Source organism: Schistocerca nitens, chromosome 1, assembly GCF_023898315.1.
Source record: "Schistocerca nitens isolate TAMUIC-IGC-003100 chromosome 1, iqSchNite1.1, whole genome shotgun sequence".
Classification (NCBI taxonomy): domain Eukaryota; kingdom Metazoa; phylum Arthropoda; class Insecta; order Orthoptera; family Acrididae; genus Schistocerca; species Schistocerca nitens.
The window spans coordinates 746112995-746130822 of NC_064614.1; the positions used below are offsets into that span (position 1 = coordinate 746112995).

Consider the following 17828-nt stretch of genomic DNA (forward strand, 5'->3'; position numbering starts at 1 on the left):
TATAAGATGAACATCAACAAAAGCAAAACGAGGAGAATGGAATGTAGTCAAATTAAATCGGGTGATGCTGAGGGGATTAGATTAGGAAATGAGACACTTAAAGTAGTAAAGGAGTTTTGCTATTTGGGGAGCAAAATAACTGATGATGGTCGAAGTAGAGAGGATATAAAATGTAGACTGGCAATGGCAAGGAAATCGTTTCTGAAGAAGAGAAATTTGTTAATATCGAGTATAGATTTAAGTGTCAGGAAGTCGTTTCTGAAAGTATTTGTATGGAGTGTAGCCATGTATGGAAGTGAAACATGGACGATAACCAGTTTGGACAAGAAGAGAATAGAAGCTTTCGAAATGTGGTGCTACAGAAGAATGCTGAAGTTAAGGTGGGTAGATCACGTAACTAACGAGGAGGTATTGAATAGGATTGGGGAGAAGAGAAGTTTGTGGCACAACTTGACTAGAAGAAGGGATCGGTTGGTAGGACATGTTTTAAGGCATCAAGGGATCACAAATTTAGCATTGGAGGGCAGCGTGGAGGGTAAAAATCGTAGAGGGAGACCAAGAGATCAATACACTAAGCAGATTCAGAAGGATGTAGGTTGCAATAGGTACTGGGAGATGAAGAAGCTTGCACAGGATAGAGTAGCATGGAGAGCTGTATCAAACCAGTCTCAGAACTGAAGACCACAACAACAACAACCAACGCTAGTGGCAACACATTTTGCAGACAGTATTCACATATGTTGCTATATGTACTTACAAAATCATACCATTGTATGACAGGAGACATGACATCATAATCAGAGACGCTTGAGAAAATACTGCATGATGCATGAAGCTTCAGTACATTTATCTTTATTACTAAGACACTCCTGTCATCGAGTCAGTCTAAAAAAATCCCTGACAGGTTGCAGCGCTTTATACAGCTCTCAACTGCGAATCATAAACGCCTGCAGGCGAAAATAATAGAGGCACTGTAGACAAGCGAAACACCTGCTCCCAGCATACAGAAACTGTTTCACAGTTTAAAAGATGTTTTCACGAATGCATGGAAATGAAATTCTTTCGATATTACACTACAAAAAAAGTTCATTTTTTCATTTCTAGTATAAAATTGGCAAAATGACTACATGACAACGCCGAGTTTGTCAGCCAATATTTAACGAAGGTCCTAACTGATGATGGTCGAAGTAGAGAGATTACCCTTTGGTAGGGTAAAGGAAATTCCATGTCACTTCGAAATACAGCCAAGTTCAATACAGTAACACAACAGTCAACAATGGCTGCTTGATACAGCGCTATCTGATCAGGTAACCAAAAATAAATGACTACTGGTCGTACGCTTCCAACTGCTGCCGATTTTTACCTATTCACTATAATGGAGATGACCGGCCAACTTAAAGTTGTATGAATTAGTTCACTTTCTAGTTGTTGATCACTTTGCTCTAAGATGATATTTAAGCATCATTGCTTAACAAGTTGAGCGAGGAGCCGATTTTATTGCGCTTTTCATTGAGGCGGCAGTCCCGCGTGCCGGTGACCACTTGACATGTGTTGAGCTAAACGATCGCGTAATGGTGCGCCCGCAGGCCTGCAACCCGTCTTACGGACACGCAGTATGTGCCACCTGGCACACAGGCGTTACTCTCGAAAAAATTCGCTCGGCAGCTGCCGCCGAACAGGGCAAGTAAACAAAATGTAAGTGCACCACTCGACGATTGTTCAGCTGGAGTATAAATGGGCGTGGCATGGTAAGAAGACAGCCTCCAAGGGACGTCCAGTTTGAGAAAGCCACAGCTGTATAAGGAGGGACCAGTTCACATGGATTACTTTCAAAAAGCTTTGTTGCCCGTAATAGCAAAAATATCGCAAAGAGGATACAGTGATTAATCGAATGCGTTATTTTTACCATGTAAACGTCACCGTGTAATACGATTGCCACCATCCGAAAGTGAGACTTAAGCTGATGTTTCAATAAGTGATCAAAGTACGTGGTTTGACCCTTGAGGCAACGAGCCGAACCTTGTGCGTTTTATGACTGCCAACGAGACAAAGTGATGAAAATGTGCAGAAACAGAGTCGAAGATTTTTATGGACTTTTTGTCACATGTAATATTTCAACAAATTAATGGACAAACAAGTATTAATGCTACACAAACGACAATGGATTCCAAACGTTCGAATCAATGGATGCCAACAACCAAGGACGAAATAAAGCGGTTGTTTGGATTGATTTTGTGGATGTGATTGGTGAAACTCCCACGCATAAATTTCTACTGGTCCTACGATTCACCGTTTTTCGAACATTCCTACGAAAGGTAATGAGTAGAGATCGTTCTGAAATTATGTAGAGAATGTAGCACTTCGCAGACAATTCAAAAGTTGATACTTTATATCATCTGTCAGAAGTTCAATTCATCATCGACGCCACTTGGACGAAATGACACTGTGGCAACAGCGTGCGTTTCCATCGCGGGCTGAGGGTAAAGGTTCTTCTAATAGGTTTTTCTTTCTTGACTGTCTTTTTCAGTCAGTTTTTGCGCCCCCTCTGACGCTGCGCCTTCACCGGAGGCCAATATCTCACCCTGCCCGCGATATGGTACTGCTTACATAATTGGAATATCGATTTTTTTGTGAATATTTTCCAACCGTATTTCGTAAGATACTTCTTACTCTGTGTGTAATATTATGACGATAGAATTTAAGGTTGCTGAATATGAAAAGATTGTATGCAATATTGAAATACGCAAATCATTTAGGTATCAAAGTGATATATCGTAAAAGTACTAAATGGATAGATATCCTTCGGTGGAGGTACAGAAAACGTTCTAAGTGTCATTGTTTTCATAAAAGCGTCTTCAGTGCTATTGTGTTCTTGGTACTCTGGTTGTATGTTCCAAAACTTGATGTAGGGTTAAACCATGAAGAAAGTGTTTGAAACATGCGTTAGTAGCTGGCACATGGTATTCTAGTCAAAGTGTGCGTCCATATACAGCTCCAAAATATAAAATACATGAGAAGTGGTGTTTGTTGATTACAGTCTTGCTAGTTAAAACCGTAATGTTATGTGTCTGTGCTCGTATCATCACAAATAAAACGTTGTGCCTCAGTATTAATGGTATTTGTACCGTAGCAAAGACTTTCTTCCTGCTATTTTGTTGAAAAATTACATTTTTGAGGCAGTTGCTGTATAGAAAATACAAGTTGATCCTTGCAAAGAAGAAAACAGCAACCAGCCACCGTTAATATTGGCATTTATTCGAACAAATAGCACTGCTATCAGTCTCGAAACGAAAGGCTCATCGTCAGAGGGTGTTCACGTTTATATTACATCTGATGTTGTTTACATTAGTTGTTGAAAAAGCCAGCCAGCAACTAATGCAAACAACAACAAATCTAATACACAGCCCTTTGATGGTGAACTTGGCAACTTGGCGGTACGTAACTGGTAACGGCCCTGTTTGTATAAATAAATAAAATTACTAACAGTTGCTGGTTGATGTTTTCTTCTCTGCGAGAATCAACTTCTAAATACTTTTTTATTGTCACATAGAAGGATTGACAGTGTAGGTAGGCTGTTTAGGTTTTTATATTGGTAACGCCACGTAGCGCTCTGTATGAAAATCACTGGCTGCGCTGTGTGCAGTCTGTGGCTAGTTTGCATTGTTATCTGCCATTGTAGTGTTGGGCAGCTGGATGTTAACAGCGCGTAGCGTTGCGCATTGGAGGTGAGCCGCCAGCAGTGGTGGATGTGGGGAGAGAAATGGCGGATTTTTGAGAGCGGATGATCTGGACGTGTGTCCATCAGAAACAGTACATTTGTAAGAATGGATGTCATGAACTGCTATATATATTATCACTTTTGAACACTATTAAGGTAAATACATTGTTTGTTCTCTATCAAAATCTTTCATTTGCTAACTATGCCTATCAGTAGTTAGTGCCTTCAGTAGTTTGAATCTTTTATTTAGCCGGCAGTAGTGGCGCTCGCTGTATTGCAGTAGTTCGAGTAACGAAGATTTTTGTGAGGTAAGTGATTTGTGAAACGTATAGGTTAATGTTAGTCAGGGCCATTCTTTTGTAGGGATTTTTGAAGTCAGATTGCGTTACACTAAAAATATTGTGTGTCAGTTTAGTGTTGATCAGAATAAGTAAAGAGAGTAATGTCTTAGTACGTTCAGTTTTGCTCAGCTGTTTGAAAATCAAATAATGTAAGAGGTTTATCAGCACAGTAATTCATTAATTTTTCTAAGGGGACGTTTCAACAGTACCTATTCATAAATCGAATGGTGGGTCCCATATCCATGATTGCCGGCTCTTGACGCTGCTGAATAGCTACATAAAATTTTTCACCAGATTGATGGCTACACGTTTCAAGAGCACAATGCAGTACTTTGTTTCGCAGATTCAAGCATCGTTGGCGGGTCCCCAAAACATACGTTTAGCTCTCTGTCGATATAGGGACGTAATAACGCTGGCGAAGGTTCTATGCATACCAAGAGCGCAGGCGTCTATCGACTTTATCAATAATTTGACCTAGTTGATTACTCATTCTTCAATGCTGTTCTCCGGAGCACCTGGACCGGTACCTGGACCGCTTTATCGAAGTGGTGATCCGCCTACTTTGCGATGCGTCTTCGAGGGTGCTCTTGCCATACAGCCTTTTAAATCCGAGCACTTCGTTCTTCGTCCTTAACTCTTATTATTCCTTCTTGGCTCTTGTATATACTGTATATTACCCGTCTCTCCCTATAGGCTACCCCCATTTTTCTCAGAATTTCGAACATCTTGCAGCAATGTACATTGTCGGACGCTCTTTCCAGGTCGACAAATCCTATGAACGTTCTCTACAACATAACTGAAACTCTTCAGAACATTAACAGGCCTGATGGTACCTTGTAAGTACAAAATCCGACATTTCTCGTCATAGACGTAGTGTCCGATGGCCAAGACCAATGCCTTCACGCGGATCCGAGGCCATGCAGTCCATTACTTATTCAGTGACGGTCCAAAGAATGTACTCGATTTTTGAAACTACATGCAGGAACGGCTTTGCGCGATAGTTAGGAACCACAAATATAGACAATATTTTTCGAACTACATCTGGAGTGCACTACACAACCCGCTACGCAGCTGCATCACCCATGGCGGGAGACGATGAACATGCTGTAACGCTGATGACTTTAGAAGGAATAACAGTAACCCAACAAAAGACACTAGAAAATACACTAGAATGATCTGGCAACGCGAGGACTCTACTTGGGAACCACTAGTAGAGTGAATGTTTATTTTAGTCGTCAACCGGCGGGCGGACCTCTCTTTCCTTTTCTTTCTTCATGGCACAACGTGACGTTGTATACATGTAAATAAAATAAATAAAAAATTCCTGCTTCTGGGTAGCGTTTAGCTTGTTCTTTTTATCCTGATTCCACCTTTCCCTCCTTTTTCCCTTCGGTGCGAAGTCACCGTTGCCAGGCCTCGAGAGACGATCCCTGCACATTCGCCCCCCCCCCCCACCCAAACCTTTCACAAAAAAGTCAGCAGAGCATTTTCCAGCGAAGGTCAAAGGTCTCGTGTTCGTGTCCCGGTCCAGCACACAGTTTCAATCAGTCGGGAAGTTTCATACAAGCACACAATCCGCTGCAGAATGAAAAATTCACTCTGCAAATACATTGTTTATCATTCAGCTGGCAAATGTCGGATTTGGCACTGTTAAGGGGACCATCAGGTCTGTTAATCACTGATTCTGTTGAGCCTTAGTTATGTTGTAGAGGACCAGTCCAGTACCTGGGAAGTGGATTTTCGTGCGAAGGCCCCCAGTTTCCGAGAAAATCGATACTCAAGTTTTATGCGTGTCGCCCGCATCTCGTGGTCGTGCGGTAGCGTTCTCGCTTCCCACGCCCGGGTTCCCGGGTTCGATTCCCGGCGGGGTCAGGGATTTTCTCTGCCTCGTGATGGCTGGGTGTTGTGTGCTGTCCTTAGGTTAGTTAGGTTTAAGTAGTTCTAAGTTCTAGGGGACTTATGACCACAGCAGTTGAGTCCCATAGTGCTCAGAGCCATTTGAACCATTTTTTTTATGCGTGTCCCCTATGTCATGTTAGGTCATGTTTCGACCAAGGGACCGTAGAGCAGCGGCGATAAGACTTCAAATCCTGCCCCCATACATTTTCTTTTTTCAAGTTCATCGTACAGATACTGTACGTCATACAAAATTATCCAAAAATAACAATTTTCACTGTAGTATTTTCGTTAACACTTCCTTCTAGTGTTTATTCCTTGTAGTTCTTAGTAAAAATTCCAAATATTTGTATAACGTTCGTTTACCACGTTTCCTCGCCTGATGTTCTCTCTTCCCCACGGACCGTTACGGATTTCCCAGGCGGTGTAAACCGCCATTAGGCTTTATCGTCACCATCAGATGTTCGCAATGCATCGCCAGTGCAATGCGTGTCAAAACAGTACAGTGAACGGAAGAAGCAAGCGTTTCTACAGAAGGATAGCAACAAGAAAATCCATCAGAAGTAGAGAAGTGTGACGAGGAATCGAAGGGCGAACTCATTAACATCATCAGATGCACCGATCTACGTGACATATACTGTATAATGATATTCTCTACGATAAAATTGAAAAAAAGTATTTAGTCAGGATTTGAACCTGTACCGCCAGCATAGTAGCTATTTAGTTCAGGCACTGCGCTACACTCGCTTAGTGGAAATGTGATTAACGTTGCGGTTATGGAAGATACACACGAAACTTCAACATACACTACTGGCCATTAAAATTGCTACACCACGAAGATGACAAGCTACAGACGTGAAATTTAACAAACAGGAAGAAGATGCTGTGATATGCAAATGATTATCTTTTGAGAGCATTCACACAAGGTTGGCGCCAGTGGCGACACCTACAACGTGCTGACATGAGGAAAGTTTCCAACCGATTTCTCATACACAAACAGCAGTTGACCGGCGTTGCCTGGTGAAACGTTCTTGTCATGCCTCGGGTAAGGAGGACAAATGCGCACCATCACGTTTCCGACTTTGATAAAGGTCGGATTGTAGGCTATCGCGATTGCGGTTTATCGTATCGCGACGTTGCTGCTCGCGTTGGTCGAGATCCAATGACTGTTAGCAGAATATGGAATCAGTGGGTGCAAGGAGGGTAATACGGAACGCCGTGCTTGATCCCAACGGCCTCGTATCACTAGCAGTCGAGATGACAGGCATCTTATCCGCATGGCTGTTCTGTTTACAGCATCATGATGGTCGCATCCGTGTTTTGCGACTTCGCGGTGAACGCACGTTGGAGGCGTGTATTCGTCATCGCCATACTGGCGTATCACCCGGCGTGATGGTATGGGGTGCCACTGGTTAGACGTCTCGGTCATCTCTTGTTCGCACTGACGGCACTTTGAACAGTGGACGTTACATTTCAGATGTGTTACGACCCGTGGCTCTACCCTTGATTCGATCACTGCGAAACTCTACATTTCAGCCCGATAATGCACGATCGCGTGTTGCAGGTCCTGTAGGGGACTTCCTGGATACAGAAAATGTTCGACTGCTGCCCTGGCCAGCACATTCTCTAGATCTCTCACCAACTGAAAACGCCTGGTCAGTAGTGACCGAGCAATTGGCTCGTCACAATACGCCAGTCACTACTCCTGGTGAACTGTGGTATCCTGTTGAATCTGCATGGGCAGCTGTACCTGTACACGGCATCCAAGCTCTGTTTGACTGAATGCCCAGGCGTATCGGGGTCGTTATTACGGCCAGAGGTGGTTGTTCTGTGTACTGATTTCTCAGGACCTATGCACCAAAATTGCGTGAAAATGTAATCACATGCCAGTTCTAGTATAATATATTTGTCCAATGAATACTCGTTTACCATCTGCATTTCTTCTTGGTGTAGCAATTTTAATGGCCAGTAGTGTATTTTTCCCCAGAAGGTAGAGACTGTGGCATGAAAAGCAGCTCCCTGTACAGCATAGACTCTTGAAAATCCTTGATTTAAAGGTCTGATGGTCCTCTCGTTAGAAGGTTTCCAGCTTGCGCTCTTCAGATGTTCGACACGTAAAATATACTGGAGAAAATGGCCCAGGAACTCAGCTGGGAAAATAGCTCGGCAAATACTACTCACGTTGTGCCCCAGCGTGTTGGCGAGGTCCCTCCAGGTGTTGGCGGGTGGCAGGCCGCACAGCTCGCGGAAGGCGGGGTACGGCGGCAGCCCGTGGTCTCGGCCCCTCGTGATGTCCAGGCTCTCGCCGTCCATGCCGAACGCAGCGTCCTCGGCACGGAACAGCTGCTGCGTCACCTGCAAACGCCCACGACTCACCACTGTGCAGACACCAGCACCCGAGCTCCAACACGGGTAGACACAATACTGCTCTGCAGACTACTCCCACACTAGGGGTACAGCAAGTGGCTTCTCGTGTAGATGGATCATCACCATACTGTGTTACATGACTGCTTTTTCCAAACTGCCCCGTAACTTATGCAAAAACCCGTAAGAGGGATGAAATGTAATTCTAATAAAGTAATCCTCGCCGGATAATGAAGTACGTTCCAGTTCCGGTGATTGCCAATACTTAACTACTTCGATTAAAATTTCCTGTTTAAATTGGATCCACAGGTAAATGAGAAGTCACTATGAAAGCAAGATGGACTCCGCAGAGAACGTGGAATACGCAGTAGGGGCCTAATCTGCAGGGAGACAGCCCCCCACCCCTACTCACAGAACACGCACTGGCGCGCGTGCGGCGGAAAACGCCAGGCAGGTATACAGACAGGCCGGGCTGTGTTTTGAAAGGAGGCCGCCCTGACACCGACCGTCGAAAGTCACGCAGTGCACATTATATCTCCAGTACATGCAGGGACAACAGAGATTGCTTTTAGCAAGCTGTGTAGTCCCAGGATGCATGCCGCTTACCGGCAGAATCCAAGAAGAACCGCCATTGTTTAGAGTAACAGCGGGCAAAATTCGCTGAAAAACGCGAGATGTTCAGGTAACATCTTAGAAAGAGAAATAAGAGCAGAAAGTTTAGGGCCACTCCGAAGGCCAACAATGCACCCAGGTGCCGCAATACCAAATTATTAAGAAAATTAAAAATACTTTTTTGCGATGACAGGTTCCATCTGCTTTCAAATCCGGCAATAGATGCACACGCCTCTCCTTCTGCACTATTTTCTGTCTCTATGCGCTAATGTTCGGCAACCACATTACGACTATCGCAAGTGTAAATGTTTTGTCCAGATAGGCTTTCACTTGAATCACATTCGAGATCCCCTATCCAATTGCCAAGGCATTAGTTTTCCCACTTTTAACGTTCATTCCATTTCTTAATTATCAATTTAATTATGTGCATGTGTAATAAAATGAGTTTGTCGAGGTCTTTGTCTCATGAATTCCTTTATCAGTATTTTGATGTAATGATTTGCTTGCGTCACATATGAAGGGCGAAATTAAGATATTTCATTAAAGATTCTAATTAAGGTACTCCACCCACGCTTCCGCGATAGGGCATAAACTGACAGCTGCATCCACAGCATGTGTGAGGGTAGTCATAAAGTTCCGTCACTTTGAAACGTCAAGCTGTGACCATGAGATCTGCTGATAGAGTTACTCCTCTACAAACTCGCCGCTCAACGTAATGCATTTTTCCCAATGATGGATGACGCTAGAGATGAATAATGAAGATTAGATGGGTAGATCATGCAACTAATGAGGACGCACTGAATAGATCTGTGGAGGAAAGAAATATATGGCGCAACCTGTTAGCAAAACTGGTTCAAATGGCTCTGAGCACTATGAGACTTAACAGCTGAGGTCATCAGTCCCCTAGAACTTAGAACTACTTAAACCTAGCTAACGTAAGGACGTCACACACATCCATGCCCGAGGCAGGATTCGAACCTGAGACCGTACCGGTCGCGACGTTCCGGGCCGAAGCGCCTAGAACCGCTCGTCCACCACGGCCGGCAGTGTGGGAGGGGTAAAAATCGTGGAAAGAGAGCAAGAGATATGAATATAGTAAGCAGATTAAGAAGGATGTGAGTGGCAATAGCTTTATGCAGATAAAGAGCTTTGCATAGGATAATGTAGCTTGGAGAGCTGCGTCAAACCAGTCTTCGGAATGGAGACCTGGAGACCACAACAACAACATGGATGACTTGAAAGAGACCTCGTTTTTACAAGTATGCCTTTTGGCCAAAACATGTTCCATCTTGAGTACATTTTGTCGACACTATTTTGCCATGTTAGGAGAATACGGGGTGGAGGGAAAGAGGGGGAGGGGGGGGGTGAGGTAAAATCTGACAGATCAAAGAATCAGCACGTGTGACGTTGCCCTGTGCGGAATGAGCTGGGGCGTTGTAGTGGAGCAAAAGCACTCTCTTTGCAAGGAGTCAGCATCCTTCCAGGTCAATAAATTTGTCATTTTTGTTACATTTGATCGCAAACATATCGATATCCTTCATCGCAGACTGTATATTACGTTACATTACCTACCACTGGTTTAGCCGAGGCCAGAATTCTAGAGTAATCGCTGCCCGCTGCAAATGCTTGGGATAGTGTGTGGTTGTTGTTGCTTGGCACGAGCGCTTACCGTAGCGGTCAGTCTGCAGTCTGCGATAGAGTCGAGCTGAGTTGAGACGATGTGCTTGTCGGCATTGTTCAGATGTACTTACTAATTCGCTTTTTGCACGATTACTCGCGCCGCGAACTGCGCGTTAAGGTTTAACGATCGGTGTCGTATGATGTCATACGGAATATTGCTAAACTGAGAGTATTTAAAAGCGTTTGACTTGAGAAACGTTTTCAGTAATAAACAGTACAGTTTGTAACTACTAACAACCAGTATTCTTATTCGAGTCTGCCGTTATCCGCTTCCTCAAACTATTAGTAAATGAAATAAATGTACCATTAACTTGGAGAGTAGGGAGGCAACAGCGTCGTAATATAGCACACAAGGTGGTCGTGTTATGCCTTGGGGCGTCGTAGTCTTACATCCAGCAATCGTCCATGGAGATCAGGCTGCTAAAGAAGCCACCTGAATTAGTCTGGCACAGCTGCAACATTTGCGCTGCTGCTTCTGGTCGGTGGGCTTTCTGAATGGGTGTGAGCAGTCACGACGGAACCCAACCGACGGCAACATTTGTCATGTTCAAAATGTCGTGCAAGATGTTGATATCTGATCCATCACGACAGCACAGCAACTTCGACTTTGGGAAATATAATTCTATAAGTGCTGCCAATATTAACATACAGGATATCCGAGCTGGAGGTATACAAATACATTTGTTTATATTTCATTACCTATTAAGGTTTATAAGGGTTCCAATATCGTACACAAGAGCTCAAACATTTTTATGCTTTTTTGCACGGTTCAATGTTGACATCGTTTGTAGCTCGACCAGATATCGAAATGATGCTGCACTCTTCGCCACACGTTCGTAAGCATGACAGGTGTTATGGCATTTCTGTGGCGTAGATCCGTTGTCTCAAATCCACCAGCCTCGAACCCAGCGGAGTCAGATCGGGAGACCGAGGGAGCCAGGCAATGGGGAGATACGGTAACGTCCCGATGACAGTGGGAGCAAAGGAGAGGACACCATCACGCTGGAAAATGACGTCTGGAGGCATCTGTGGAACCGTATAATTCGCAACATGCCAAGACAGGTGTGCCCTGTCACTGGCGCACAAGCGCCTTGCGATTCAGCGCTGTTGATGAAATGGTGAGGATCACACCTTGGAGAGTGCCCCTACCGATTGCGTATCTACCTAACAACATAAAATGTATATTGTTGCAAGCTAATGTTTAGCTTTTCGACAAATAATACCAATTTTATGACTACTGTGATTCGGCCGACCACAACTGTTCCTTAAACAGCGTTGTTTTGTCAGTGACTTGTGCTTCTATAGTCTGTAGAAGCGTTAGCCTTCAAACACTGATTGTACACAGATGTAGACTTTTCTGGGCAAAGAATCATGGTGGGTGGTGGAATAGCCACAAATCCTTATTCTGAAATAATTTTTATTCGATTTTAACTGTTAAAGCTGGAGATGCTGAGAGGTTAGGTTTTCAGATAATCAGCGCATGATGTAAAGATTGCTAACTGACTCTCAAATAAATGTACTGAAATGAGCCTGAATAGGCGATGCGATCCAATATTTTTTGATTCCGTGATTGGAGATCAGTCACTGTTCCTATCTCTGAGCTTCTTCAAGTGTTCCCGCATCTCGGTGCTCCTTTCCACCGTTGCAACTTCTGTATGTAGGACACTATCATCCGCAAATAGTCTCATTAAGCTTACGGTGTTACCCATTGGTTCATTTACATACGTTAATGAGCCAAATCGTTATGACCACCTGTTGAAATGGGGTGTTGCCACCGAATACAGCAGCGATTCTGCTTAGCATGGATTCAGCAAGCCATTGGTATATTATCGAAAATACCTGCCATCTGATTTCTACGTCCAGTTCACGCAATTCCCGTAAACTGCTGGTCGGTTGACTGTGGGCACGAAGTGGCGACCGATAGTGCCCCACACGTGTTCCCTCGGGATCAGGTCAGGCGAATCTGTTGGCCAAAGCACGAACATGATTTTACTACCAATCTTCTCATTCTACTACAGTACGACGCTGGCCTAGTGACAGGGCCAGTTATCCTGCTGGAAGAATCGTAGCCATTGGAGAAGACAGCAAACATGAAGTGATGAAGAGGGTCCGAAACAATGTTCACGTAGTGCACAGCTCATGGCGCCTTCGACTACTACCACACGTCTCATGAAGGTCCAGATGAATGTTCCTATAGCATAAACTACCATCACGACTTGCGTCTGTGGGCTAGTGGATCTTTCGAACAAACGTTTGCTTGGATGACGGCGCATCCAGACACGATCACAGACAGCGTGTAACAAGGATCGTGATTCATCCCACAAGGTGACACGTTTGCATAGATCCACGGTCAAAATTAGATGCTCTCTTGCCCAGTTCAGCCGTAAGTTACGATGTTGAATGTTCCCTGAAAGGTGTGCTCCGAAACAATTGTGTTTGCACCCAACACCTGCAGCAACCTCTGTCGTCAAATCTGCCACAAAAATTCCTGTTTTAAGGAGCGGGCAAGCTTCCCTCCCCCTCCCCCCCCCCCCCCCCCCCCCCCCACGTACTGCAATAACGCGTGGACGTCCAACATCTTGTCGCCTACACGTAGTTTCACCGTTCCCTGGCGTCGCGCCATAAGAAACTGATCCTTTTCTAAGTTCCTTATCTGAGTGGCGGCCAGTATCGACGCTACAGTGGTTCCCGACGCGTCTTTCCTCTGTTTATACCCTTTCCCTACCGCATCACGTACCCATAGCGTTACAAATTGGTATTCAGTATCGCGGTGGACAGTGGTCATAATGTTTTGTCTCATCAGCATCTATTGTGAACAGCAGTGGCCCATTGTGGTATGTGCAGAGTTAGTACTACGTCTGACGTTTTTTAAACTGTGTTCTATTCCCTAGGTTCTCTTCAGCCCAAGCTCATAGTTGGTCTGACATTCCCTACTGTCGTATATTGTCGATTAGCTGACAGTAGTTCACAAATGCATGGGACATCTCTGGAAGTCAAAGAACTTGACATTAACGTTGGCGTCCGCATGTTTGCTTTCTGTGTCTCGTGGCCGAACAGCGCGAGCTGGATTCTGAAAGACTGTTATTTCCAAAATCAAATGGTTCAAATGGCTCTGAGCACTATGGGACTCAACTGCTGTGGTCATAAGTCCCCTAGAACTTAGAACTAATTAAACCTAACTAACCTAAGGACATCACACACATCCATGCCCGAGGCAGGATTCGAACCTGCGACCGTAGCAGTCGCACGGTTCCGGACTGCGCGCCTAGAACCGCGAGACCACCGCGGCCGGCTTTCCAAAATCCATGTAGTTCCTGCAGACTGGGTTTCGTTCTCCAGAAAGTTCATAGCTTGTGAGCATGAGCTTTAGATCGGAAGGTGCCACATAGCCACACAAAACAAACATAGAGCGAGAGTCATTTTCAAAATTAAAAAAAAAAAATTAATCTGAAAAGGTGTGCAACGTCCACCCCTTCCACCCCCCTCACCCCCCACCCCCCTTCGCCAACTCACGCAGCCGTGTCGCAGACGTAACTAATCGTTAGAGCAATCACAATGAACAACGCGAACAGTGACCAGGAACGGTCGTATACAGTTCATTTGTGAGAGTTTAAAATATGTGAGAAAATTAGCGATTTCGTCAGGTGTGAGGTTCCTAGTGTAATATGGTTTCTGAATACAAGATAAGTCCCCCCGTATCGGAACTTGCAATCAGACAGCAAAAGTTTATGGAAATGTAATGAACGAAGCTTCATTTAGTGGATGAACGAATTTTCTTGAATGATCAGATCGACCATCGACTGAAGGAGTGATGAAAAATTTCAACATCTCACTATTCATAGACTGACCTTGGCTATCCTAAAATTTCGTGGTCAGTTCCTTATGAAATTATTGGTGAATATTTTGGCTATATAAAAGTGTGGATTTCTCGTCTTTTAACAGGCGAACATAAAAAACTACGAATGGGAACTCCACTACCTTTTCTCACTCGGTACGAAAAGAATAGCGAGCATTTTTTTGAACCACATTGTTACTGATGATGAGATCTGGGTTTCGCATGAAAGTACTGAAATAAAGCGCCAGTCACTGGAATGACATCACTATGCCCAACAAAACCGAGAAGAGCCAAACAAATTCTGAGCTCCAAAACGGTTATGGCCACAGTGCTTTAGGATCGAAAGGACGTCCTATTTATCGGCTTTGGACCTACAGGAGAGACCATAACGCGGTGGTGAGCTGCCAGACCCTTCACCGTCTGCGTAGCGTCGTTCAAAACAAAAGGCGTGTATTGTCGTCCAGCGGCATGAGCCTTCTTTACCATAACGCTCGCCTGTATTCTACTGCGTTGACGGCAGATTTTCTACAACAGTTTAAGTGAGACATTTTTGAACATCCACCTTATAGCCCTGACTTGGCTTCGAATGATTACCATGTTTCTTCCCAAACTGAAGACTTTTTTGAACAGAAGTGACAACGAACTGAAAGAGGGCGTTAGTGACTGGTTCAACAACTTGGTAGCAACTGAGTATGGAGGAGGCACAGGAAAACTTTTTAAACGGTACGACAGACGTCTGAATTTGAACGGCGACTCTGTAGAAAAATAACCAAGATATCAATATAAATTGTAGTATAACTTTTATTACTTACTTTTGAATACATTGTGGGAGTGAACAATGATCAAAGTGTCACAAATATTTACTATCAAAAACAGTCCCGATGACAATTTATTTATTACGGTGACCGGTTTCGACCACTACTGTGGTCATCCTCAGACCTACAAGTCGTATACAAAGCTTTAATTAGAGGGTTACATACATTAAAGGAAATACATAAAGTTATAAAGCTATAAAACGATGAATTACCAATGAATAAGGACCTCCTTCTGCTGGAGAATCACTACTGGAGAAACCAGTACACGTCTTACTGTATATAATTGAGGCCCCGCCCAGTTCTGACGGCATGTTGTCGTTATTAACCAATGGGTTACAGGTCGAATAACAATGTAAAATTTCTTAGTTAGAAGAACATTGTCAAGAAAGGAAAATAAACACACACTAAACTTAGCTTAATTCACAGCTATTGTCAATTAAGAAGCGTTAAAAATATTTAAACATGTAGGATAAATGAACTTCGTTTTCGACAGTACATGGGTTGCCCTCTCAAGGCCTCTTAGTGAACCATTTGGAACCACTGGTTGCCAAGGTGAAGTTGGACGCCGTTCCAAAGATGTAGCAGAAGGCTTCTTTCCACTGTAGTTGTTGTAAAGTCGCTAGGCAAATTAGTGGTTGGCATGGTGAGGATAAACGCTAGTGCAAAGATGTGGCAGCAGCTTCTTTCTAATGAATTTTTTGCGAAAGTGGAATGGCAAAGACTGTCACGTCAGACGATGTACTATTGAGCAGCAACATGTCTTTACTGAAACGATTTTCAATGAGTAGGCTGCAATAATCGTTAACTGACATGTATAGTACATGCTGCACAGATACGATTTACTTGTGTAGTAAGAGACTTCCATTTACATATATTACATAATAATTCTTACAGATCAACACTAAGAGAAAAAAAATTTAAAGCTTTGTATACGACTTGTAGGTCTGAGGATGACCACAGTAGTGGTCTAAACCGGCCACCGTAATAAATAAATTGTGATCAAGACTGTTTTTGGTAGTAAAAATTTTTATTAAGATATCTTAAAGTCCGGAGTAACAAACGTCCTTCACGGCTTAGAGTCGCTGTCACTAGAGGAATAGTGTGGATGGCTGGGGCGTACCTCGGTGGTGAAGGAGTCGTCGAGCTTCTGCGCCGGCTGGTGGGCCATGCCGTTGAGCAGTAGGTCCAGGTTGTCCTCGCGCTGCACTGCCGCCGGCCGGAAGTAGCCGTCGCTGTACCGGTAGTGACGCACCGGGCACCGCGCCCCGTCCACCAGCCTGTCGGCAAAAACACCACCACGCGTCACTAAGTGCCGCACTCACGTGCATTAAGAACATACAAGCTTTGCGTACATTAATGCACTAAAAACACCAGATTTATATATTAGAGTTCTGCAAACCTGAACTGCAATATAGGAAGTACGGCGTGCATTCGGCGTGCATTTCACCCGCGGGCGTGCATTCGAAATGGCAGTCTACTTGATATAGGTTGTTTCATATTCAACGAAAGCACGGTCTCCGGCGTTCAGAGGGAAACTGTACGCCGGCCAGAGTGGCCGTGCGGTTCTAGGCGCTACAGTCTGGAGCCGAGCGACCGCTCCGGTCGCAGGTTCGAATCCTGCCTCGGGCATGGATGTGTGTGATGTCCTTAGGTTAGTTAGGTTTAATTAGTTCTAAGTTCTAGGCGACTGATGACCTCAGAAGTTAAGTCGCATAGTGCTCAGAGCCATTTGAACCATTTTGAAACTGTACTCCCATAAACGGGCACCAATCACCACATGATGCTCTGACCCGTTGCTCAGACAGTGTGGCAGGAGGTACATTAATTTCAGTCAAAGGTAAACTAAACTAGTTGAATCTTCCCAGTACATTAAAACTTTGTGGCGGACAGAACTCCATGTTGCAACCTTTGCCTTTCGCGCGGAAGGGTGGCCACCATGTAAGTATGTTGTTTAGGTTTTTATGTTGGTGAAGCCACGTAGCGCTCTGTATGTAAATCGCTGACTGCGATGTGTGCAGTCTGTCGCCGGTTGGAGTCATTGTTGGAATATTCGCTTGTGTAGTGTTGGGCAGCTCAATGTGAACAGCGCGTAGCGTTGGGCAGTTGGAGGTGAGCCGCCAGCAGGGGGGGCCCAAATGGCCTGCGCAGATCGGCGAATATTTCGTCGTTCTGCGCATGACGTCAGCATAGGAGCACGTCGTGTCGAGGCGCCAAAAGAGCTGTTTTACCGATGTTGTTGTTTTGCTTTAGTTTGTGGTGTTGTTGCGGTGATTTGTAAAAGTGTTGCGTTAAAATGCTTGGGTGTGCTGTAACAGGGTCTCTGTCGTACAGCCGAAAGACAAAAGCCAAAATAATAATTTATCATTCGTTCCCAAAAGACGTTAAAGTGCAGAAGGCCTGGATTATGAAGTGCCACCGAAAAGATCGCTTCAATGTTGCGACGTCAACTGTTTGTTCATTGCATTTGACATCCGAAGATTATCTGCCTGACTTGCGAGCAGAACTTCTCGATCTACTTAAACCAGACGCAGTGCCGAGTGTGAATATACCAGGAAGTGTTCCCAGTG

General features: G+C 44.4%; 1 protein-coding gene across 1 annotated transcript in view; it reads right to left on the reverse strand.

Annotated features, from left to right (window-relative positions):
* LOC126198283 (peroxidase-like) overlaps positions 1-17828 on the reverse strand; it is a 187754-nt gene that overhangs the window by 12618 nt on the left and 157308 nt on the right. Inside the window, exons 9-10 of the mRNA XM_049934712.1 lie at positions 16382-16538; positions 8137-8310 (exon numbers count right to left, since the gene is read on the reverse strand). Of these exons, the coding sequence (XP_049790669.1) occupies positions 8137-8310; positions 16382-16538 (331 nt within the window). The remainder of the gene's footprint in view (positions 1-8136; positions 8311-16381; positions 16539-17828) is intronic.